The sequence below is a fragment of the Corythoichthys intestinalis genome, chromosome 15, assembly GCF_030265065.1.
Source record: "Corythoichthys intestinalis isolate RoL2023-P3 chromosome 15, ASM3026506v1, whole genome shotgun sequence".
NCBI classification, from domain to species: Eukaryota; Metazoa; Chordata; class Actinopteri; order Syngnathiformes; family Syngnathidae; genus Corythoichthys; species Corythoichthys intestinalis.
Window position 1 is genome coordinate 33,358,447 of NC_080409.1, and position 23,739 is coordinate 33,382,185.

General features: G+C 38.4%; 2 protein-coding genes across 5 annotated transcripts; one reads left to right on the forward strand and one right to left on the reverse strand.

Annotated features, from left to right (window-relative positions):
- Nucleotides 1-220: 220 nt before the first annotated feature.
- On the reverse strand, nt 221-6,164 carry dmac2l (distal membrane arm assembly component 2 like). 3 transcript variants are annotated; one of them, XM_057860063.1, is made up of 5 exons: nt 6,074-6,164; nt 5,887-5,978; nt 2,777-2,985; nt 2,532-2,703; nt 221-543 (listed from the first exon to the last, which is right to left on the reverse strand). In XM_057860063.1, exons 2-5 carry the CDS (start codon nt 5,976-5,978, stop codon nt 429-431), a joined length of 588 nt encoding a protein of 195 aa, XP_057716046.1. In that variant the 5' UTR covers nt 6,074-6,164; the 3' UTR covers nt 221-428. The 3 variants fall into 3 exon arrangements, with proteins under 3 accessions (XP_057716046.1, XP_057716047.1, XP_057716048.1); XM_057860064.1 differs by having other exon boundaries at nt 6,064-6,129; XM_057860065.1 differs by having other exon boundaries at nt 5,887-5,993; nt 6,074-6,116.
- Nucleotides 6,165-6,228: 64 nt separating this feature from the next.
- On the forward strand, nt 6,229-22,690 carry l2hgdh (L-2-hydroxyglutarate dehydrogenase). Of its 2 annotated transcripts, none has more exons than XM_057860062.1 (10): nt 6,229-6,472; nt 9,702-9,814; nt 11,518-11,669; nt 13,575-13,706; nt 13,773-13,935; nt 13,993-14,027; nt 14,138-14,305; nt 16,583-16,740; nt 19,641-19,772; nt 21,799-22,690. In XM_057860062.1, the coding sequence occupies exons 1-10, from the start codon at nt 6,387-6,389 to the stop codon at nt 21,992-21,994; spliced, it is 1,335 nt and encodes a 444-aa protein (XP_057716045.1). In that variant the 5' UTR covers nt 6,229-6,386; the 3' UTR covers nt 21,995-22,690. The 2 variants fall into 2 exon arrangements, with proteins under 2 accessions (XP_057716045.1, XP_057716044.1); XM_057860061.1 differs by having other exon boundaries at nt 6,230-6,472; nt 9,699-9,814.
- The last annotated feature ends 1,049 nt before the right edge of the window (nt 22,691-23,739 follow it).

Below are 23,739 nucleotides of genomic sequence, written 5' to 3' on the forward strand. Positions count from 1 at the left end.
GAGGGGGTCGTCTTAAAATCAGGGCCTTCTTATATTCGGGCCAATACGGTATTTTGCAATATCCTTAAACCTCAGGATTACTTAGTTGCTTATAACTCTTTTAACTCATTCACTGCCATTGACATTTATAGACATCCATTTCAACTGGGAAATCTGGAATTGATTGATCATGTTTCACTGCCACTGACAGACATCCAATCAAATTTGACTGAGAGCATTCAAATAATAGCACCCAGTCATTGCCAGTATGTTTTCTTTTAATATTGTGTTTTAATAACTACCACAACACATTGTCAGTGAATCTGGGAAAATAGCACTGCATCATAATGTAATGTTTGCGGAGGAGCATAAACGAGCTTTGTGGCGTAATGTTAACAAGACTCGTGTTGATGATAAATAAATGCAATGATATAAAGTGAATTGTCGTTTTAGTCCAGGTCTACGTGGATGTCGAGGCGCGGGAGTGCTGTCTTTAAGCTTTCCAATGTGTTCTGTTTGTCTTTGATCCCCGGCAGGTCGCTGAGGAACAGATACTCCAGGTTCCTACACAGGAAATATCAAGAAAATACATAAAGCGTCTCAAAGAAGTAAAAAGAAAAAAAGGGCAATAAGCTAAACATTTGATTTGAAAAAATATACGGTATTTTTTTGGACTATAAGTTGCACTTTTTTTCTTCGTGATTTGGCTGGGCATGTGACTTATACAATGTCGGATATAAAGTTCTACATTGTCCAAAACGTTATTTAGACACAGCCCAATCATGGAGTAACATTATCCGTGACCAGCCGCGATATGAATAAGATATTAATTAAACCAGTAAAATAACAATTCTTGAGTTATTTTGAACACAAAAAGAAATACGGAACACAGAACATCCGCCTCCCAAAAAACCTGGCGGCCCAACGGGCTTTTAGACAGAGGAGAGGTGGGTAGTAACGCGTTACATGTACTCCATTACATTTACTTGAGTAACTTTTTGAGAAGAATGTATTCCTCAGAGTAGTTTTACTAAGCCATACTTTTTACTTGAGTAGATTTGGGAGTAAAAAATGCTACTCTTCCTCCTACAGTCTTTACTTATTAGATTATTTATTTTGCTAGTGATGCCTAAAATAGCTCTACCAATTTAACCAATGAGACGTCGCAACAATAATCACATGAGTCTATTATACCAATCAAACACAAGCTTGCCGTTCTATGTTCATGCCAGCCTGTTCAATCACGTGGTGTCTTTAAAGCACCGTAAAAAACGAAGGATTTGACACAGAGAACTACCCTCAACATGACTCTAAAGCGTGGGTTTTACCCAGAGGCGTAGCAAGGGTCCCCGGGGGCCCCAGGCAACAACCAACATGGGGCCCTTTGAGCGTGTGCAAGTAAAGGGGACAGTTGGACTTGGAGCAATAGCATATTTAATAAAAGTATAATAACGCCTCGGTCTCATAGAGCGCTTTTTAGGACACTCAAAATGCTCGGCTTCTACTACATTAGGACATAAAACAACAGTAACAGTACACTCACTGCTGTCTTGCTTCCTTTTCTCCTCTTCTGCTTTTTTTTCTTTCTTTTGTCACTTACTTCTCTTCATTTTGGATATACGCCAATTCAAAAAAGCCAAATCGCCGCTCACTCTCACTCTGAGTCATGTGTGTGTGTGTGTGTGGGGGGGGGGGGGGGGGGGTAGAGCGAGTAAAGGGGCCCCTTCAGGACACAAGGCTTTCACTGGCACTGTCACACTTGTCGCTGCGACAGTGCAGTAAAGCTGCGTGTGCTAAATCTGTTGGCCCTCTGGGGGCCCCTGCTGGCTGGGGGCACTAGGCAATTGCCTGGTTTGCCTAATGGGACCCGACGCCTCTGGTTTTACCCTCTCTCCCAGTTTTTATTTGGCACCGATTGACCGCGGAAAACCAGAGATACGATCCTTTTAACTTCATAATAGAAACTATGAAGGAACTAATCATGATTCAAACTAGGAACTATTTTCTCCACCGGAGGGCACTCATGCTCTTTGGACGAATAATGCTTCATTTTTGTCTTTTTTTCTTTCTCACCGGAATTCAATGATTTTTTTTTTTTTGTATTTCTCTGGCATAATGTGGTTATTTAATGGGTTATTGTACAGTATCATTATAACAACAGTTCATATATATAACTTTGTGCTGAGAAAAAAAAATGTTTAAAAAAACAAACAAACAGAAATGTAAGCATATACTCACAATGTTACTCATTACTTAAGTTTTCTTTTCACCAAATACTTTTTTAGTTGTACTTGAGTACATTTTGGGGATTTTTTCTTTTATTTGAGTAATATTATTTTTGAAGTAACGCTACTCTTACTTGAGTAAAATCTTTGGCTACTTTACCCACCTCTGCTTTTAAAGCGCTACAAAAAACCCTGCGATGCCATTTAAACCTTCTGTCAGGACACTGTTTGGCACTTTACCAAAGCTGAACATTTTAGAAATGCATTTACACTTGCGATTAAACTTCTTACAGAGGAAGAGAATGCAGAAAAAAGAGTGAGACTAACCTGAGTTTGTGCAGAGCAATAAGGCCCTTGTCCGTGACGTTCCCACATGACACCACCTCCAACATGAAGACACTACGCTGCAGGTTTTCTAGTGAGCTGAGCCGCTCCAAACACGCGTCCTCGATGTACATGCACTTGTTGAGCTTCACCTCCTCCACGTGCTGCAAACCCTCTGCACAAAATCCAAACCATGGCATGGAAGAGCTGCCCGCCAGGTATTAAGAGTGCACGGGCGTTTCCCAAACCGAGATGATCGAAGCCTCGGTACATGATGCACGAGTCAGTGGCGTCGATAGCTTGGATCTTAAAGCGTCCCAGGGGTCCGGTGGGAAGTGCGTTGTAGTCACCGTGCCAGCGATCCAAACCCAGGAAGCGTACTTTGGCACCGCACCTCAGCAACCACTCTGATGCTGCCCGATCGGGACCCACGGCCTTGATACGCTCGTAGTCCACTCTGGAATGATTATCAGATCAATTCAGTCAACCTAATTCACTGCTATATTTTCAGTGACAGAACAAATCCTGTATTGGCAGAGAATGTGTTGTTGTAGTTAGTGAAATAAGAATGGCTGCAAGTAACTGATAAATGTTCAATCTAGCTTTCAGAACAGCATACAGCGATCCCTCGCTACTTTAAACTTCGCACCCTTAAACTTAAACTAGAGCTGCAGCTATCATTTATTTTAGTAGTCGATTAATCGAGTAACCGGATAAAGAAAATTAAAAAATTTAAAATTCCTGAGCTGAGCCTCAAACGGTATAGAAAATAAATAAATGAGGATCTCAGTACAACAAAAGAACAATTGGCTAACTTACATAGCAAAAGCCTGCTAGCTTAAATGCTATAAAATGCTAACATTTTGTTTACAATGCTCTTAACAAATGGTTCAAACACATATTCCCACAAAAAACAGCTAGATATACCTATAAACTCGATTACATTTGCATTAAAAAAGCATTAGCTCAAACAAAAACTTAGCTTATGTTTGTCTTAACAGGTAGGAGCTGGATTCAGTCATGTGAAATGAGTTGTCATATTCACTGTTGCCACTATAGGGCAGTGTATCCACCCAAATCAATACAACTAAATGCAAACACTTTCAAAACAAACCATTACAACACCACTTTAATCAAACGAATACTTAAAGCAGCAAAAATCTCATTTGAATCTTTTTTCTAATTGAGTTAATCAATTAATCGTTGCAGCTAGGAGTGTCGTGATAACAAATTTTAGTGTGCGATAATTTATCTCATAAATTATTGCGATATGCGATATTATTGCGCCCCCCATTTTTTAAACCAATTTAAAATGACACAGTGAGAATACAGTATATATTAATAAATCAAGTACACCCATTTAAACGCGATAAATGTTTATTCTTAAATTCAAAAATACTTTTTAAGAATGGCGTTCCATGTGTAATATTCTGATTGGATGTTTTCCGAGGCACCCTGAAGTGCACGCAACAGTGATGTTGTTTTGTTCATGTGACGCGGCAGTGAGAGAGACAAGGGCCCAAATACATCGCACGGATCTTCATTCCAGGTCCGGCACGGCTCCTTGTTGACTGCGCAGTATGTCAAAAACAGACAAAACATACTGGCTACGCATGGCTGCGGTCCGCCAACTCCGTCCTTTTGTAATGTGCCATTCAAAACAACGACAAACACACGGAGTCTGTACTCATCAGAGAAGCAGAGAGAGAGGTGGACTTGATTTGATTGAACATTTTTTCCCCGATTTTTTTTTTTTTTTTTGCTTTTACCATGAGTTTGCGACATTGTTTAATTACTGTTTTAAATTACATGACTTGCATAAAAAAAAAACTCCCCGTCCATCCTCATAGCTTCTGCTATGCTGTTCCATGTTTAATATTCTGATTGGATGTTTTCCGAGGCACCCTGAAGTGCACGCGACAGTGACATCGTTTTGTTCATGTGATGCGGGAGAAAGAGACAGTCTACCGAGAGCCACAGGTTGAGGAAGTATTAGCGCTGTGTGTTAATAAAAACAAAGTTGTCAGCACGTCGTGTGTTTGATATCAGTGCCAGAAAAACACACATAATAGGACATCTTGCAGCTTCGTTTTTAATGCTGTCCTTATAGTAATGATCTGTGCATTGTAAATCACTTTGCGACTTTCCACCTCCATGATGAAACGTTCTTCGTCCATGTTCACTGGTGTTTAAAGTGTGAATAAGACATTGGGCTGTTGACTCCAGGCCTGAATCCGCCCATTTTGACGGATGCGTCTCTGGCAAAAACAGAAAATAGCCAAAACCATTTGGTGGGCTCCGGGCTCCGAGATGGTCTGCAGTCAATCCGGAGCACTGACGCGGCTGGTATACGTTGAACAATAGGATATAATGGGAACGGATTGGCTCCGGTGCTATTTTTTTGACAGACCCGGACTGAAGAGGCATTTTGCGTAGTTGGCAACAAGGAAACCGAATTTTTAACAGCACGTCTGCCGCATGCGCACGCAAGGCAATAAATCGCAGCTGGAAAATTACCTCCTTCATTTTTACTTATCGTGCGATAAATGGAATTGTTGCATATTGCGACAGGCTTAGTTGCAGCACTAAAGTTAACGATGATTGACAGCAAGTTCAGGTTTGATCTTGTCAGAGACGCTTATTTCAAAGCGCCGCATGCGTCAACATCGTTTAACTTGTTAAACAGTTGCTGTGGTAACTCATTGTAAGTGAGCAGCTTGAATGGATTTGAGTGGACTCAATGAAGCATTTAATAAAGCCAAGCATTTAAAAAATATATATATATTGTTTAAAAGTAATTCAGTGGGACAGTAACATGTTTAAAACTTAATTACTTAATTACTACATTTGAGGAGCTTAAAAGCCATTTATTTAAAAAAATATATACATAAAAGTTGTTTTAATTTTGGGGGAAAAAAAGTGAAAAAAACATATGTATCGCTTTTCAATATGAAGAAATATATTGAACACACACACACACACACACACAAATTGGGTGGGGGGCGCTACATCGCGGTTTTTCACGTATTGCGGCGGGTTCTGGTCTCCATTAACCGCGAAAAACGAGGGATCACTGTAAAATATGTACAGTAACCTACTCAGAAAAAATATGGAAAATTGACAACAATGAAAATGTACACTCATTTAGATATGATTAGTAATGCTAACCCAAATAATAATAGAAAAAAATTGTAATGAAAAGATTGTTTTTGTACTTTTCCTTTGTACATTTACAAGCAAGCTTGCCAAAATTCAACAAGATACTCAGGATTGGGAATTTCAGCTATCCATAATTTAAAGATCTGCAGATAAAATAAATGATCCCCATCAACATAAAGAACGATATAAAAGTCAATACTTATTGAAAACTGCATTGAGCCAGCCCCAAAAGTGTCTCTGGCTAGGTCTTTGCTTCACTGCAGCCTGCGCCGCTTTCACTAGCAGCTTCATCTACAATACAAAAACCTTTAATACATCTTCAGATAACATATTTGTGCTCGTGAAAGTTGATAAATAGTCCAAAATGTGAAATTACCTTGACCTACCTTCAAGTTTATTGCGCATTTGTTTACATATCAACCGCCGCCATTTTGAAAGCCCGCCTCCACTGGTATACGTAAGCTAAAACGCGCTTTCCTATTCGCTGCCGGGAGAATGAGGAAATCTCGCGGGAATTGAGGCGGGTTTTGAGTTTCATGGGGTGCAGTTAGCGGACTTATCAATGACCCGACTAGTAAGGAAGAGGAGGAGGAGAAAAGTTTCAAGAGAAGGCGGAACAAGCACTGGCAACACTTTTAGCTTTGTCCTTTTTGGTTTTTTTATACAATGAAAAAAAGTTCCTTCTGACGAGTAGTTGCAATGTTTCGAATCTTCGTCACAAGAGCGTCCTTAAAGGCTGCTAGCGCTAACTTGATACATGACACCTGTACCAAACACTTGCACAGGTAAGGAGAAACGACTTTTAACTGTAATTAAGTCACTTTTCTGTTTTCATGCTGCTTATTTTTTCTTGTACATATTTGACTGCTGTCCAGTAATGTCGTACGTAATGAACATCTTTCAATTGACTGTTTTTGCACTGTCAAGGGCATTTTAATAGCAGATTTAATAAATAACTCTGATTCTATAGATAAATCTTATTATTTTTTTTGACATGAACTGCTTTTTTTACCGTGAACCGCCTTCAAAAGGAGAGAAGAATGCATGCATGTGTTTCACATCAGTTGAGTGTGTGCAGGCTTTAGGGGGCAGGACAATTATGTAATAGTTCCCAAAGCACACTACAGTTCTGCACTGTGAACATCCCGTTTAAGCTGGGAGGGGCTGGCAGCAAATGATCGCTGTAGCCCTCCCAATTAAAATGGATTAGACGTCTATCGCCGTCAATGACAGCCACAGATTTAAGAGAATATTTTACACCTCTTATTTCATCCCAAAACATGTACTGATTTAACATTGTGATGTTCTATTAAAGACACTCTTTGGGCAGCCATGATTAATCGACTAATCAACGCTTAATCGATCACCTTGATCCGCAACTATTTTATAGTTCATTCATTATTTAGATACATTGTTGACCTCAAAATTGTCCAAATCATACTCTATTGAGCTTCTGAATAGAAAATACATTGGTACCTCGACATACAATCGCTTGGACACACGATCTTTTCGACATCCGACGACATGCTCGAAATACGACGATTAATGACTGAGCCGCAGTTTCTTGTTTTCCCGCAAGACTGACGCATGGCAGATTTTCTTGTGAGAGAAATCAACATGGGTTCCAACAATGTTAGTGCAAGTGGTGAAAAAAACGAAAAAGGTGACGCTTACGAATGAACTGAAGATGGCAATGATGGATAAATACAAGCCTGGTGTGCGCGTCCGTGAACTGGTTCCACAATACAGCCGTAGAATGTCTACGATCTCGGCGGTCCTCCTCCGTTCACCAGTTCAGCTGACAATTATTATCATTGTAACATCGCCAAAGAAATCGCCAGCTTCGTCAGGTTTTTAATCATTTACCGTATTGGCCCGAATATAGGACTGTGTTTTTTTGCATTGAAATTATATTCGCGTTCTAGACATTATACCCATTCACGACGCTAGATGTCGCCAGATATCATTGAAGCGATGTTCTGTGATGACAGGTCTCAGTTACTAGCCAGTTTGCATTATTTTATTGCAATGTTTTTCCTTATTCAGATTTGTTTCAAGACTACAGTTACAGTTAGACTTCACTTTGATGGTTAATACAGTTATTGCAATTTTGTTGTTTTATCAGTCGATTGGTTTATTTACATTTCAAAAACCAGAAGCCATTCATTTATGAATGTGATTTCACTTTAGCTTACATATTTACATGTTCAGATATTAAGATTTGAATGAGGCAAAATAACATGCTTTTTCTCTCAAATATATTTTTTATAATCATTTGTTTGGGATGTACTGTAATTATTTTCTGTATATAAATTCATTTGGTGTTCAAAAAGTCTTTTTTTCAAACTTGAGTCCTGAAAAAAAGGGGGTCGTCTTATAATCAGGGCCGTCTTATATTCGGGCCAATACGGTATTTCAGAACTTGTGCAACACAACATGCCTACTGTCCGCCGCAGCTGACGCCTTCAACAGAACATGAAAAGTGAAAGTAAAAAGTCCTCTCTCACTCTGTCAAGTCAGCCACGCAGTGCGTTCAGGTACACCATGCAAAATACATCCCCCCCAATTTGAGACCTGATTCGTTACATTATTACAGGTTAATATTATCAAAGGTGTGCGAAATTTCCGATTCTTAGATTATTCGCGGTTCGACCGCTGAAGATTTGAGAACAATTCACAAACATCTATAGTCTGATTATATACATATGCTAAGTAAAGCGGAACTAAAATACAGTCAGCGCGGTCTTTGGGACGCAATGACGAACGGGCCGAGAGTAAACATCCACAACTCATGCCGCTGGATGAAAAAAAAAAAACGCCCACAGCCGCTACAAACAACACTCAGTTGCTACAAACCTTGCCAACGTTGCTACAAACTAAAAAAATTATACGGTAGATATCACATGTATATAAAACTAGATTCGAAATGACAGACTCGCTGGCGTTAGTAAAAAGCCGCCATCTTAAAGCAGTAGACTTCTCAAGAGGGCTCTGTTATAGCAAACCTTCCGAGCAAACCTAATTACCTTTTTATCTAAAATACTCCTAAAATAGCAAAATCTTGACTCTCGAATCTATCTTTAAATGATGAAACAGTTTTAAAACTTTCTCATGTCGAAAGTAGACAGAAGGGAAATTATGGAATAACGGGAACAATTTTAACAATTTAAACGGTTGATTCACAACATTAAATTAATTGAATGTAGTTTAAAGCTGCTGATACAGAATGGGGACGCGAGCCCTTTATTTTCTGTTTTGAACTGTTGACTTGATAGTGACATAGCAGTTTATTTAACCCTGAGAGGATTTTTGTAGCTAATGTACAAAACATTAAAAGCAGCTACTGTAATAGCTTGGGGGTGGATTTGTGCATCAATATTCGATTTATAATCGAATCATAGCCTCTGAATTGTAATTGTAATCGAATCGTGAGGTGCCCCAACATTCCCACCTCTAATTATTATTACTATTATTATATTATTGGTTCGATTTTTATTCATAATTTATTTGTTTTGCTCTGTGTGATTGCTATAATGATTTAGTGTAGGTTTTCGGGCTGTCGAATGAATTAATGGAATTGTATAGTTATGGGGAAATCCTACTCAACATACAACCATTTCGACTTACGAACAAGGACTTGGAACGAACTAACTTCGTATGTAGAGGTACGACTGCATTCTCTTTTAATTTGTATTTTAAACCATTTTGTACATCCGCTGTATAACATAAATGTAACGTGTTTTTATATGAGCCTTGGAGTCAACACCTAGCAAAAATAATCAGCGATGTTTCGCCAATCAAAAAAATCATTTTGTGGCTGCCCTATTCTTCAATGGGTGAAATTTGACGCGTACAGTACGCCAGGGATGAAAAAGCATTCGTTTGCCCTCCGTCCATTTCAAAGGTCGTACCGGCGGTCGAGGCGCACAGCGGGACGTTGAACCGCTTTGTCAACACGCATGTGTACATAATGTGCTGCAAGGACGCTGATGAAAAATTGTGGTCTTTCAGTAGCTGCGATGTGGCTGTTGTGGGAGCCGGCATCGTGGGCCTGGCCACTGCACGAGAGCTCATCCTGCGACACCCGACCCTCACATTCACCCTGCTGGAGAAGGAGAAAGAGCTCTGTGAGGAGGAAAAGATAAAAAGGATGACACAATACATTGAAGTTTAATCTGTTTGTTTTTCTAAAGCGGTGGTCAGCAACCCGTGGCTCTAGAGCCACATGCGGCTCTTAAGCGATGCCCTAGTCGCTCGCTGGAGCTTTTTCAAAAATGTCTGAAAATGGAAAAAGGAGGCAAATCTATTTCTTGTTTTAATATAGTTTCTGTAGGAGGACAAACATTCGTTTAATTCATTATATTGTAATGTTAAACTTGAGGCGGCATCGTACAACAGAGTAGTCAGGTGGTGCGTCATTCTCTACAGAATGCACTGCAGGGAAGATAAGCATTTAATCATGAAGGCTCATTATGTATTTGTAGCCAACTTTAGTCATTTTGATAGTAGGCTAATATACATACATAAAGCATGTGTTGCCTTCATTATAGGGCTTATATGAGGCCTTTAATTTTTTGCGGCTCCAAACAAGTAGAACTACTTTTGTGTAGAGCAGTTGAGCATTTATGGCAAAACGTAATAGTTTTTAAAATATAGTAAATGGATCATATAAATCAGAATTAATTTTAGTGGTTTATAAGTGAATCAATTTAATACCAGTTGAAAAATGAAAAGTTTAAATGGGATTCAATTAAATTTAGGAGATTGTAAAATGCTTTCAAGTTAAGGGGGAAAAAAATAAAATAAAATGGGGATTGCTTAATTTAGAGCAGCGGTTCTTAACCTTGCTAGAGGTACCGAACCCCAGGAGTTTAACATGTGCATTCACCGAATCCTTTGGAATTGAATGAAAAAGCCTTTTTTTTTTTTTTGGGTCAAATTCAAAACTGATATAGCTAAGCTAGCGAGCTAATATCCAAGTGAGATCTGGCTTTAATAATCCAATTAATTGATTCAGAAAATGTTATTTTAATAACAGAAAGACATTTGAAAGGTTATCAAATTCGTAATTTAAAATAAATAAATATAGGGCGAGGAATTAATACTTCAAATTAATATATTATACAGTAATATACCGTATTGGCCCGAATATAAGACGGCCCTGATTATAAGACGACCCCCTCTTTTTCAAGACTCAAGTTTGAAAAAAGACTTTTTGAACACCAAATTAATTTTTATACAGAAAATAATTACAGTACATCCGAAACAAATGATTATAACAATATATTTGAGAGAAAAAGCATGTTATTTTAATATCTGAACATTTAAATATGTAAACTAAAGTGCAATCACATTTGTAAATGAATGGCTTTTGGTTTTTGAAATGTAAATAAACCAATCTATCATGATAAAACAACAATATTGCAATAACTGCATTAACCATCAAAGTGAAGTGTAACTAACTGTAGTCTTGAAACATCTGAATAAGGAAAAACATTGCAATGAAATAATGCAAACTAGATAAACTTAAGAGTAGCTGAGATCTGTCATGACAGAACATCGCTTCAATGATATCTGGCACTATCTAGCGTCGTGAATGGGTATAATGTCTAGACCGCGAATATAAAACAACCCCCTCTTTTTCAGTCTTATTTCAATGCAAAAAACACCGTCTTATATTCAGGCCAATACGGTAATATAATAAATAATAATAAATAGGAATAAAGAACGCATTCACTTACAAAGGAATTTATTAATTTCATCTCAACATGTAACTGTTGTTCTGTTAGTTGAATTCTCAACACTGACATCGTCGTTTATTTTTTCCCAGCGGCGCACCAGAGCGGCCACAACAGTGGTGTGATCCACAGCGGCATCTACTACACGCCTGGCTCGCTCAAGGCTCGCTTGTGCGTGCGAGGCGCGGCGCTGGCCTATGACTATTGTGACAAGAAAGGACTGCCTTACAAGAAGTGTGGCAAGGTGCGGTCAACTTTGCGTTTTGCAGTGCTTATCTATTGGTTCAGGCGATACACCGTTCGATTCAAATCTTTGTTTTCCAAAACTACTTAAGAAACATTTTGAAAACTTCCAGAATAACTGTCTGGATTTTATTAGCAAAATTTAATTGCATTATTTGAAGACAAATTATATTAACATACACAAGAAATACAAACTTGCTAATCATCCAGGAATGCAAAAAAATAAACATTTGTCTTAATAGTACTTCTCAAAATTGTCTGTCTAAATAAATATAACAAACTTTGTCAGGGAATAAATAAAATACATAAAAATCCTTCAAGTAAAACACGACTGCTTTTGTCCACAAGCACGGTCAAACTCAACAAAATATAAAAGCTCATTTGGGCTGCTTTAACACCACATAAATAAAATAAAAATGAAAATAGGGGACAAAGGGGTAAATCTTGGTTCATGACATTTCTTACAGTTTCTTTAACTTCAACAGTAGAAAACATCCAGGAGGCTATTTCTCTCGTTGCAGCTTCCTCCTCAAGTTTGAGAAATTCACACAGATTAATGTTATGCTAACTCTGATGCAGGTCGAACTTTCAGTAGTAAAATTAGTGGTGCGTTCCCCACCTACACAACTTTTACTTTTTTACATTACTTACAGTTGCTGGTGACGGCAGAAAAAAACTTCTTATATCCCTCATTTTTTGAAGGGAGGCGGATGAGGTGGCATGTTGTATTTCTATCGAGGTGGGGTCCGTGTGTCTGTGTTGGGTGGGGTCAAGTCATTAGCCAATCAAACGTGCGTTTGACGGGAAAATGGGACTTGCGCATTCAGCAAGTGAAAAGGGGTCAATTTAAGTCTGAACATAATTAAAGTACTGTAATTCACTTAATAATGGTAGTGTCAATTCTATCCTTACAAGATATGGGAAGAAAATCTAAATTACCTATATAATTGAAGTCATTATACAATGCAAATGAGGTTGCTTAAAAGTTGGTGGGAACAATTTGAGAATCCTGAAAACTTAAAACGTAGTGTTATGTCCCTACTGTCCCTATGCAAACATACGCTCTTGAAACAAAAGTATGAAAAAAAAAAAAAAAAGTATAGTTCCTTTGATATGATAATGTTGATAGTTAAAAGCACAATGGCAGCATCTTATGGTCGATATGTGAACAAACCCAGCTGTCTGCTATTGCGCTGAATTGCATTGTATTTCTATTTGTTAATACTGTATTTCTTGACACTGCCATTTTGTAAGACTCTACGTTTAACTACTGTTCATAATTAGCTTATAATAACACATAACAGTCACTGTAGATTCCTGTCAGTTTAACATTGGAAACCCGGAAAAACAGTCAACAAAACAATGAAATAAATATAGAAAGATGTAATCAAGACATTAACTGAACAATGCAAGGATTGTTTGAAAATAACTATGGCTCACAAATTAGGGTCTTTTTTTCTTTTTTACTTGGTCAACATGAAAAAAAGTTTCACAGAGAATCATTGACAGTAACGTAGTGCAGTAGAAGAATTCTTTATAACTTGCTTTTGGCAGTGGACATATAGCATATGCCTCTTAGTATTGTTATATTTGTGTGTATATATTCAATAAGTTAATAGTTAATGCCAATTTCAGTTAGCGCATCACTGGTGTCTTTCATTGTATAATACATGAACGTAACAGGTTTTCACAAACAAAAAAATGCCAAGTGTTATGTTTAGTTTTACAATTGACCTCAACTGGAGTGTAATAGGCATCTAAAACCATTCAAATTGGACTCTATTGTCAGAATGCATTCACCACGTTTTATCGATTAAATACGTCACGGCCGATCACAGAAATCTAACTCAAATATTTCTGATTGCCATCAAATCACCAAGGCTCGATGTGATGTTTAATGTACCAGCTCATCGTGGCGGTGGAACAGGAGGAAATCCCTCGCCTCAAAGCTTTATACGAGCGCGGTCTGAAGAACAGCGTACCGGGTCTCAGCATCGTGGACGCCAAAGGAATTCGAGAACGGGAGCCATACTGCAAGGTACTTCGTATACTTTGTAAAGATGGGATTTGCAACACGATTATTCCCTGCCATTCTCCCTGTCAGGGCGTCATGGCGCTGGACTCCCCCAACACGGGCATCGTGGACTGGCGGCAGGTGGCGCTGCAGTACGGCAAAGATTTCCAGGAGGCCGGCGGCAAGGTGGTCACCCAGTACGAAGTCAACGACATTTCCGTGGTCAACGAGAGCCCGGCGGGAAGCGCCGAAGGTGAGCATGCTTTGCGCTTCCTGATGATGTCATCGTCTTATTGTCGTCTTTTTCCAGGACTCAAGCATCCTATCGTCATCAGAGACAAGAAGGTAGGAGCCGTCCATGAAGTGTCGTGTCCATCCACCCATCCATTTTCTCCCACTTATTCGAGATAGTGTGTAAAACAAAATGAGACCGTAACATTAAATGTTTGCGTCAGGGCAACGAGGTGCACTGCCGCTACGTGCTGACCTGCGGGGGTCTCTACTCCGACCGCCTGTCGCAGATCTCTGGGTGCAGCCGGGAGCCTCGCATTGTGCCCTTCCGAGGCGACTATCTGGTCCTCAAACCCGAGAAGCACTACCTGGTCAAAGGCAATATTTACCCCGTAAGATGAAACGCTTGCATCCGCTTGAGTTACATAATAGCTTTGTTTTATGGCCACATGTTTTTCATCATTGTTCGGAGTGGAATTCCAAACTCCTCCCGCCTCGTGGCAGAAAAACACAGACTACATAGTTTCTGTATCTCCTCCTACCAAATTCTGGGAATTGTTTTAGCGGCCTGTTTAATTCATTCATGGCCAATGAGCTAAATCTGTAACGACTACAATTTTTTTTCCTACGCCTATACATTATAGTATGGCCAATTACAACTTACTCTTGCTAAAACTATGCCTATAACTTACATTTTCTACAAGTTAATGGGTGTTTTCAATAATAATATAATTAATGAAAAGCTTGATGGCATGCCAGGCTTATAGAATACTGGTAGGAAACCCTTGTTTACCATAAGCCACACCCACCATTAAACTGCATTTATTGGGAAAAAAAATATTATACAGTACATTATTACTGACTTAGATTTAGTTTCTGACCTTGTCTTCTCATTTTTTGCCTCTGTCATCTTCAGCTGAAACAAATGCTTATCTTTGTTTAGATGCTCTCCTGGAAATGCTTTCTCGTGGGCCATTAAATGTATTCTGTTAGTGGGGAAAGACATGCAAGCTACATGGTAGTCACATGCATTCTGTATTTACAGCATGTAAGGTTTGAACACGCTTTTAGATAGAACTTTGGTTTGGACTAAACAATCCATTGTTAATGAAATTTTGTCAAAATGCAGAGATTAAAGCAAGACCAAGACTTTTGGGAGTCAAGACTGATACAAGGCCAAGACCGGTGTTCTGCCAAAATGTCCTACATCGGCGAAACGTCTCCACGAGACGAATTTGCCACCCAAAGTACTACCGTGCACTTTCAACTTGTTTTGTTTAGATGCATACAGGCAGAACGTACTAAAAAAATACTCTAAGAAAATAGTTAACTGTAGTTATATCAAATGAGGATGGTTTGAATACGCTACGTGACTACTGTGGTCAACAGATCAACACTGGTTTAAAGCTACCACAAGAAAACACTGTGGTTAAAAGTAAGCCTGAACGATATATCGTTTAAACATCGCCTGCGCGATAGTCCCATCGCAAGCACGTGCGATAGTTTTTTGTTTTTTTTTAAATCCACATACGCTGTGCTTTCTGCTCTGCACACAGCCTCACACCCTCCCTCTCCCAGCCCTTTGTTCCTCACCGTCACTGCAGCACTTGCTTATTAAAAGTTAACGATGCTCGTTGTCTAAGATCTTGCCAAAGAAGAGGACTTCAAAGCGGAGCAATGTGTCAATCATCGTTTAACTTGTTAAACAGTTTCTGCAAGGAAGCGCGCTCGAATGAATGTGTGTGCGTGTGCGTGTGTGTGTGGAGACGTTGGAAACATATAAAATAAATGCCAGAAGTGATCATGAGGAGTTTGAAATTTCTACATGTCACTCCAAGAGTCGCAGCTAAGGTAGATAAACAGAAACATTTAATAAAGCCAAGCTTTTTACCACTACAGTACTTTATTCTTGTTCAAAAATGATTTGGTTGGACAGTTATGTTTAAAACTGATAATAATTATAACATTTGAAGTGCTTAAAAACCATTTATTTTTATACATTTTTTAAATCACTTTGGGGGGAAAAGTGAGAAAAAAACATGTCTTATATGTATCTCTTTCCAATGCTAAATCTGAATAAATACATTGAGCACAAAAAACACACACAAAAAAAAAAAAAAAAATTGGAGGTGTGTGCTACTTCGCGGTTTTTCACTTATCGCAGCGGGTTCTGGTCCCCATTAACCGCAAAAAAACGAGGGATCAATGTACACTGTGGTGATAGTGACTCATCCAAAGTCTTTCCAAACAGCTATTCAAGTCATCTAGTGAAAATTTCTTGGGGAAAAAAATAAATATATATATATATATATATATATATATACACTTTTTTTTAAATATCGCAATATAATATCGCAATATATCGCAAACCCCCAAAAAATCGCAACAATAGTTTTTTCCAATATCGTTCAGGCCTAGTTAAAAGTATGAAAGGGAAATACATGCAAAAAGTATTTTTGAGGCAATGAAAAGGTAATAAAAAACTCAATAAAAACAAAAATGGTGAGTACTCGCTGCCTTTAAACAATGTGCGCATACATGCGGATGCTTGCGCAAGCGCACTCGGCATTGTGTAGACGTCTCGCCGCATAGGAAACAATTGCAGACCACCGGTCTTGAGAGTTACAACACTAGCGAATACTATATGGTACACTGTACTGCTTTCCTAGGTGCCTGATCCTCGCTTCCCATTCTTGGGTGTCCACTTCACGCCGCGCATGGATGGCAGCATCTGGCTGGGACCCAATGCCGTTCTGGCCTTCAAGAGGGAAGGGTACAAGATCTACGACTTAAATGTGAGAGACCTGGCAGACGCACTCTCCTTCAGGTTGGTCCTACAGAAGCCCGAACTTGAGGTCCTCCCTGGATAATCCAATGACATACAAGTGCTTTAAATCAAAACACATAGCACAAACACTCTAGTATGTACAGCCCTTACTACAAGGAATGAGATGCTGCATCTATACAGTAGTATAAATATTAACAAGAGTGTCAATTTCTACAGGACTACGAACAGACTGAGGCCACGGTCGAGACTAATATAGTATTAAGCGACAGACTATAACGACACTGTGGCTGCAATGTACTACTGTAATGGGTAATTGAAATGCAATTCTTACATACAGCTCCTTTCGGACAATTTTTAGATGAACAGAGCCTAAACCAGGGGTTGGCAGGGTTCCGGCGGGGTCTTGAAAAGTCTTAAAAAGCATTGAATTTATGAATTTGGAAATAATACCTTAAAAAGTACAAGTTACAATGGGCGTGAAGGCGGTAGAGTCCCATGCTAAATCGTCCAAGCACATAACCTCCATGAGAGGAAAGAAACAAACTCCTTCCATTGCCGGCGTTTCTCAATCTGCCTTTTTAAACCAGCCAGCTACCCACGGGCCAGAAGAGAAAGAAGCTGAAGCCAGCCAGCAAGCTGCTAATGTAAGCGAAGCAACAGCAGCTAACACTAGCCAGCTAGCTGCTATTGTTGCAGCCTCCCTGCATCCCAGTCCAGCTACAATTGCTAGTGGATTTGAGAGAGTGGATCTGCGCACATCGTTTTGGTCCACGGCAACCATAAAAGCAGAACTGTTGTGGTTGCCCGAGAGTTTAAGATGACGCTCGTCACGCTAAATGCTAATGCTAACGAGAACACCTCTATGTGATCTGTGTCTCTGTCGCGTAAGTAGCCTATTCAGAGAATAGGATTATTATAGGATTATTTGGAGAAATAAATTAACACAAATTCACGGATTTTGTTTTGTCTTTGTCGATATGGCTATGAAATAGGTATTAAGTTGTTAAAAAATGGTCTTAATTAGGTCTTAAAAAGTCTTAAATTTAACTTGAGGAAACCTGTAGGAACCCTGGGTCGAGAACCCATGTCTCCTGAGCGCATCTGGCTTTCCGCCAACCCGTAATTTTAAATGTGGAAATGTGCGGCCGGCTCGCTTGACATGAACGAGCTGTGATGCCACACATTTTTCTTGAATCTTCAAACAAACGTCGCAATCATATGCTTAAATTCAGTGCCCATTAGAGGGCCTTATGTCACGGATTGCACTGAGATGGGCGTTAGTACAGAGCTTGTTTCGCGTGTTAAGTCTCCGCTCTGCCAGCAGCGGGACTGGCCGCACCTAACTCGGCGCCGAGCGAATACCGTATTTTTGGGACTATAAGTCGCACCTTAGTGTAAGTTGCACCAGCCAAAAAATGTGCAATGAAAAAAAAAAACATATATAAGTATCACCGGAGTATAAGTCGCATTTTTGGGGGGAAATTTATTTGATAGAATCCAGCACCAAAAACAGACATGTCATCTAGAAAGGCAATTTAAAATACAATAGAAAACAACAGGCTGAATAGGTGTACGGTATGCTAACATTAAATGACGCTAGAAGTTAGATCGGGCCTAAAAAGTTGTTTGCTTTTCAATTCCCCTGTCTTTAGTTTGTTTTACACTCCTAGCTGCGTCATATCGAAAAGGAAATACTAGGATGTGGACTCACGCAGGGCGCCAGGGATGGAGGGGAAGATTGAAAAGAGAGCGGGGCCACGGCGTTCACGTGCGCAGGCATGCACAGCGCCTTCTGTTTTAGTATAAATATATGCGAAAGAGAAGTCCGGCCTGACCCAACCGTAAATAATCACACATAAGTCCCTCCAGAGTATAAGTAGCACCCTCTGGCAAACTATGAAAAAAAAAAAAACTGCGACTTATAGTCAGAAAAATACGGTATATAAAAAATGCGCAGGGGAAAATTAAACTAAAAAAGTGTGGTACCCCAAGTCACCGAGGCATGCAATCAGTTTCACTTTCATAACTTTTTCGCCTGTCAAAATTGTCACCACTTCCAAGAGAGCGAGACTCACGAAACAGCTCTCCTGAGAGGCTCCACCTGTCTCGGCACACGCCCCCGTGGTTGGAGTTTCCTCTTCCAGGAAATAAACACAGTGCCAAGCCATGTTTTTATTTGTTATTTTCAGAGTGGTGAGTCCGCAAATGAGCAACGATTGTAACATCCCAAGTAACAATGTCAGGCTTTTGTTGTTATTTTCTAAAGCTTTATTTCAATCACAACTTGGCGACTGCTCATAAAAGCCGAGTGTGCCCTCACTCACGCTCCCGCATAATGTGTTCAAATGCTCATGGAAAAAAAGAGGTCACAAAATGGACTCTAACAAGCTGGCAACAGAACATTGCATATGTCTATATATACAGTATATAATACACACACATACACATTCTTGTGGAATCATTTTTTTTAAACATGTAGGGTGTTTTGGCTCTCTCAGTCAAAAAGGTTCCCGAGTCCCGACCCCTGGTTTAAACTATGGTATTTATTGACTATCGAAGTAGTTAGTTCATTTGATAATCAATCATTTGCCCATTATTGATTGTGTCAGCTTAAACTGGCAGACTTGTGGCCCTCTAAAGGAAACCAAAACTACAATGTGGCTCGCCCCCTCTACAGCATGAATATAAGGATATATAAGTGACAAAATTGAGTGTATAACTGGTGCCTTATCGAAGGGAACCAGTCGGGAGAAGTACAACACTTCATGCAATAATACATAATTGACACACGTTTGAAAGCAAAGGTTTGAAACGTGTCACGAAAAACCTGTGATCCCAAATTCGTTGTAGAATTAAGCCCACCAAATACTATTACTGTTTTAAACATGACCATTTGCTGAGCATGCACATCATTATTTGCATGTCATTTGCTGCAACAGAGGCCTTCAGAAGCTGGTTTTGAGGAACATCTCGTACGGCATCGGCGAGATGTACCGAGGCATTTTCATCGGGGCGCAGGTCAAGATCCTGCAAAAGTATATTCCCGAACTGTCTCGCAGCGACGTGCTCAGGTAAGCGTGTATGTACACACGATTGTGTTAGGGCTCCTTACTATGTTGTTACGACTTGCACACAAATTTAGTTATCCTTTCTAAAAATATAATAGTATTAGATAAATATAACAGTAATGCTTGTTTCTTTCATATTTCAAACTTTGTAAATTTTTTAATCAAACAAACAAGCATATTAGTACAGTGTTTTTTAAGAAAAAGGGATTTTATAGTTCTATTTTTCTGTCAAGTTTGTGAAGTCTTTTGGATTCGGTACCCAAAAATTACTTCAGCAGCTGTCGGACCTAACTCAATAAATATTGGGTTCCCAATGTTATTTTTGCAGCGAGTCGAATAATTGGCTCCTATGTCAATCAAGTGTTACTTACTGTGGAATACTCAGCTTTACATTTTAGCTGTAAATGTGCGTTGGAACCAGAGTTGTCACAGATTACTTAAAAAGTAGTGTAATTTCTGATTACACCTAAAAAAAAAAAAAAAAGTAATCTAGTTACTTTATTATCAAAGTAACTAAGTTACTTTAAAACTAATTATCTATTACATTTTACCAATTTTTCTCCCTTTGCCGCCTCAATTTAACAATGACAAAAGAAATATGTCATTGCATGCAATTGACTTTCCGATAATATGAAAATACAAAAATAGGATGAATTAAAAAATAAGTAACAAAATATCTACTGTTTTATTCCTTTTTGTTTCTAACAATTTTCTTTAATTTTTATTTTGATTAAAAAAATAAATATGAAAAAGTACTCACCATTAAAAGGTACGGAGCCCCTAAGGTGACATGGAAGAAGAAGAAAAAAACAGAGAGGAAAAAACAAAGTTGACGTTTAAAAAAAAAAAATAAAATAGTGCCCCTAAAGGGACACGAAAGATTTTTTTTCTGTCAGAGCAAAAAAAAAAAAAAAAAAAAAAAAAAAAATGCCCCGGAAAAAGAAGACCCGGAAGTAAAAAAAGAAAAGTTGAGGTTGAAGCAAAAAAAACCAAAAACATTTTTTTTATGTCGAAGCAAAAACAAACAAACAAACAAAAAAAAAAAACACAACTTTGAAAAAAGAAGTTAACGTCAAAGCAAAAAAAAAAAATGTTGGAAGATAGTTGTGCCTCCAGGTCAGTTTGAGTTTTGGAAAGCGAATGAAGTCAACAAGGACCGCCAAATCACAGAATGTTTTCCGACGAAAATGTCCGGTTGAGTTTAAAACTCGCTTCAAATGTCTTCTGCTTATTTGGAAACCGTGCTTAATATCAAGAACTGATCTTATGTCATCATATTTTAGGCCTATTTCAAAGTAAAACTCAATTAACCTGCTCCACGGGTGATCACGCCCCATTGTTGCCATTGTTTACCTGCAAAACGCACGTATAAAATAGTGGAATTATGTGTTTTTTCTTTTTTTTTTTTTTTACTTCCGGGTCTTTTTTTTTCCGGGGCAATTATTTATTTTTTTTCCTTTCGTGTTTTTTTTCCCCCGGCCATTTTTTATTTTATTTTATTTATTTATTTATTTTTTTGCTTCAACCTCAACTTTTCTTTTTTACTTCCGGGTCTTTTTTTTTCCGGGGCATTTTTTTTTTTTTTTTTTGCTCAGACCTTTTTTTTTTTTTTTACTTTCGTGTTTTTTTTTTTTGTTTGTTTGTTTGTTTTTTTTTTTTTTTGCTTTGACAGAAAAAAAATCTTTCGTGTCCCTTTAGTGGCATTATTTTTGTTTGTTTTTTTAACGTCAACTTTTTTTTTTCTCTCTTTTTTTTTTTTCTTCTTCCATGTCACCTTGCTAAAGGCGCAAAGAAGAGGATTTTAACTTTTTTTTTTTTTTAAGATCAACATGCGCTAAACGATTAAAATAGTTGTTGTTTAATAATCGATTAGTTGATTAATTGTGATGGCATTAATGTGTGCGGAGTAAGCAAGAAAATAAAAAGAATCGATGGCAATGAAATGAAAAGTGACAGAATGGGAAGCTGAATCCATCCCACTCACCACCTGACGTCAATCTGGTTCCTATTTGTTGGCTGTCCCGTGCAGGGGTCCTGCCGGGGTGCGGGCGCAGGCGCTGGACCGTGACGGAAACCTGGTGGACGACTTTGTTTTCGACGGCGGCGTGGGTGACCTGGGCAGCCGCGTGTTGCATGTGCGTAACGCCCCTTCGCCCGCTGCCACCTCCTCGCTCGCCATCGCCGAAATGGTCGCCGACGAGGTGGAGAACCGCTTTGCGCTTTAAACGCCGGCTTCTGGATGCGGCAATGATGACAGCATGGCCTTCATTCAAGACCCTAAGGAGTGTTGCTCCCCAGACTTAAACCCTACAGAAAATGCACTTTAAAAGCCAAAGAACAGACTCAAACATCTCAGACACCTCTAAAAAAGAATCCCTTCATTTTCTCCCCAATACAGTCACGGGTCGTTCACCAGCCAATAACAGGGCACATGACTGACGACCATTTAACAAGGGTGATATGATTATACACCTTACACACAAACTGGTGCCTTGACATACATATGCTTTTATGTAAGAAATTTAACCCCAAAAGATGGTGGTAGTACATTTTATTACACATATGCATCTCTCAGTTCAAATGGATTTGACAGTTTTTATTTGAGGTGCATTTTTTGGGTGGTGAAGGAGTCAGCAGAAAAACACCACTGGACTATTTTCAGTCATTTCAAAGAAATTATTGTACTATACAATGAAATTAAAATAAAAAAAAACGTGCCTTTAACAATGCAATTTGCTTTGGATATAAAGCGGTATTTGAGCTTTAAATAAACTTGTTGGGATATGTTTGCCACTCATGATGTTGCCGTATGTCATATTTACATGTACTCAGTTTATCACTTGTTGCAGATTTTAACACAAATGTGTTTTTTTTTTTTTTGAAACGATTATTGTTTTTATACAATAAAGATGTTTTTTGAAGGGCAAGGTTATATCGCTGACTTATTATTTCTATATATACACAGTATTTTTGTTCGCATCAATGGCTCAGAGAAGCAATCGACTGGTCCACTAGGGGGCGTTGTAGCATTTACAGCCTGACTTTTTTTTATTTTATTTTTTATTGCATTGGTACAGTTTTGCCGCATTATATAAATGAAAAATACTAGTATACGTCAGATCTAATGATTAATTAATCGATTTTTTTTTTTTTTCAATTTGGCGCAAAAAACAATTAGGTTATTGTTTTGATTTTTTTTATTTGGGAAACTTTTTTTTTTAACAGAATGAATTCTAATCTAAATTCGATGTAATACTTTTTTGTAATTGTACCAATTTTAATGCATATCATTTTGTTGGTTTGTTGATTTCCATTCATATATATCTTGTATATTAATTTAACGATTAATATTTTTTTAGCATAGTTATCTCCTTTTCGAGTCTAGTGATACTTTATATTTCATGTTAAATACATTAACTGGGATAAAATGAAAAACAAAATTACATTTTTAGAGAAATATGTAAAGTTAAAAAATAGGAATGCATTTTTAACTACCCATTTTCTTAAAGGAAAAAAACATGCATATAATTGTGTGACACATGAACTCAAATGTTATCGTGTAAAAAAACAAAAAGGCCTTTTTTCGATCACTTGAGAGAAAGTTCTTTGGTAAATTTATTCCCCATCTATTAATAAAACTGATATTAATGCATACGAGTTTTTTTTAACATTGTTATCCTATATGTTTTTAATCATTAGTTAACCCTTCATAGTGCTCGCATTTAACTCATTGGCTGTCGTTGATAGCACTAGATGTCCAATCCATTTTGACTGGGAGGTCTGGGAGCGAATGGATTATTGCTGTCAATGTAAATATAAATTTATGTCAAACTAAATCCTGAAATTTTAGTTTCCTACATTGTTTTGAAGACCACTGAGCTAATGGAAAGGCACTGTTTAAGTAACTGGCTCCATCTAGTGTTAAAGTTGCGAAGTGCAATAGAAGGTATGCTGAGTTTAAGCTTCTTGT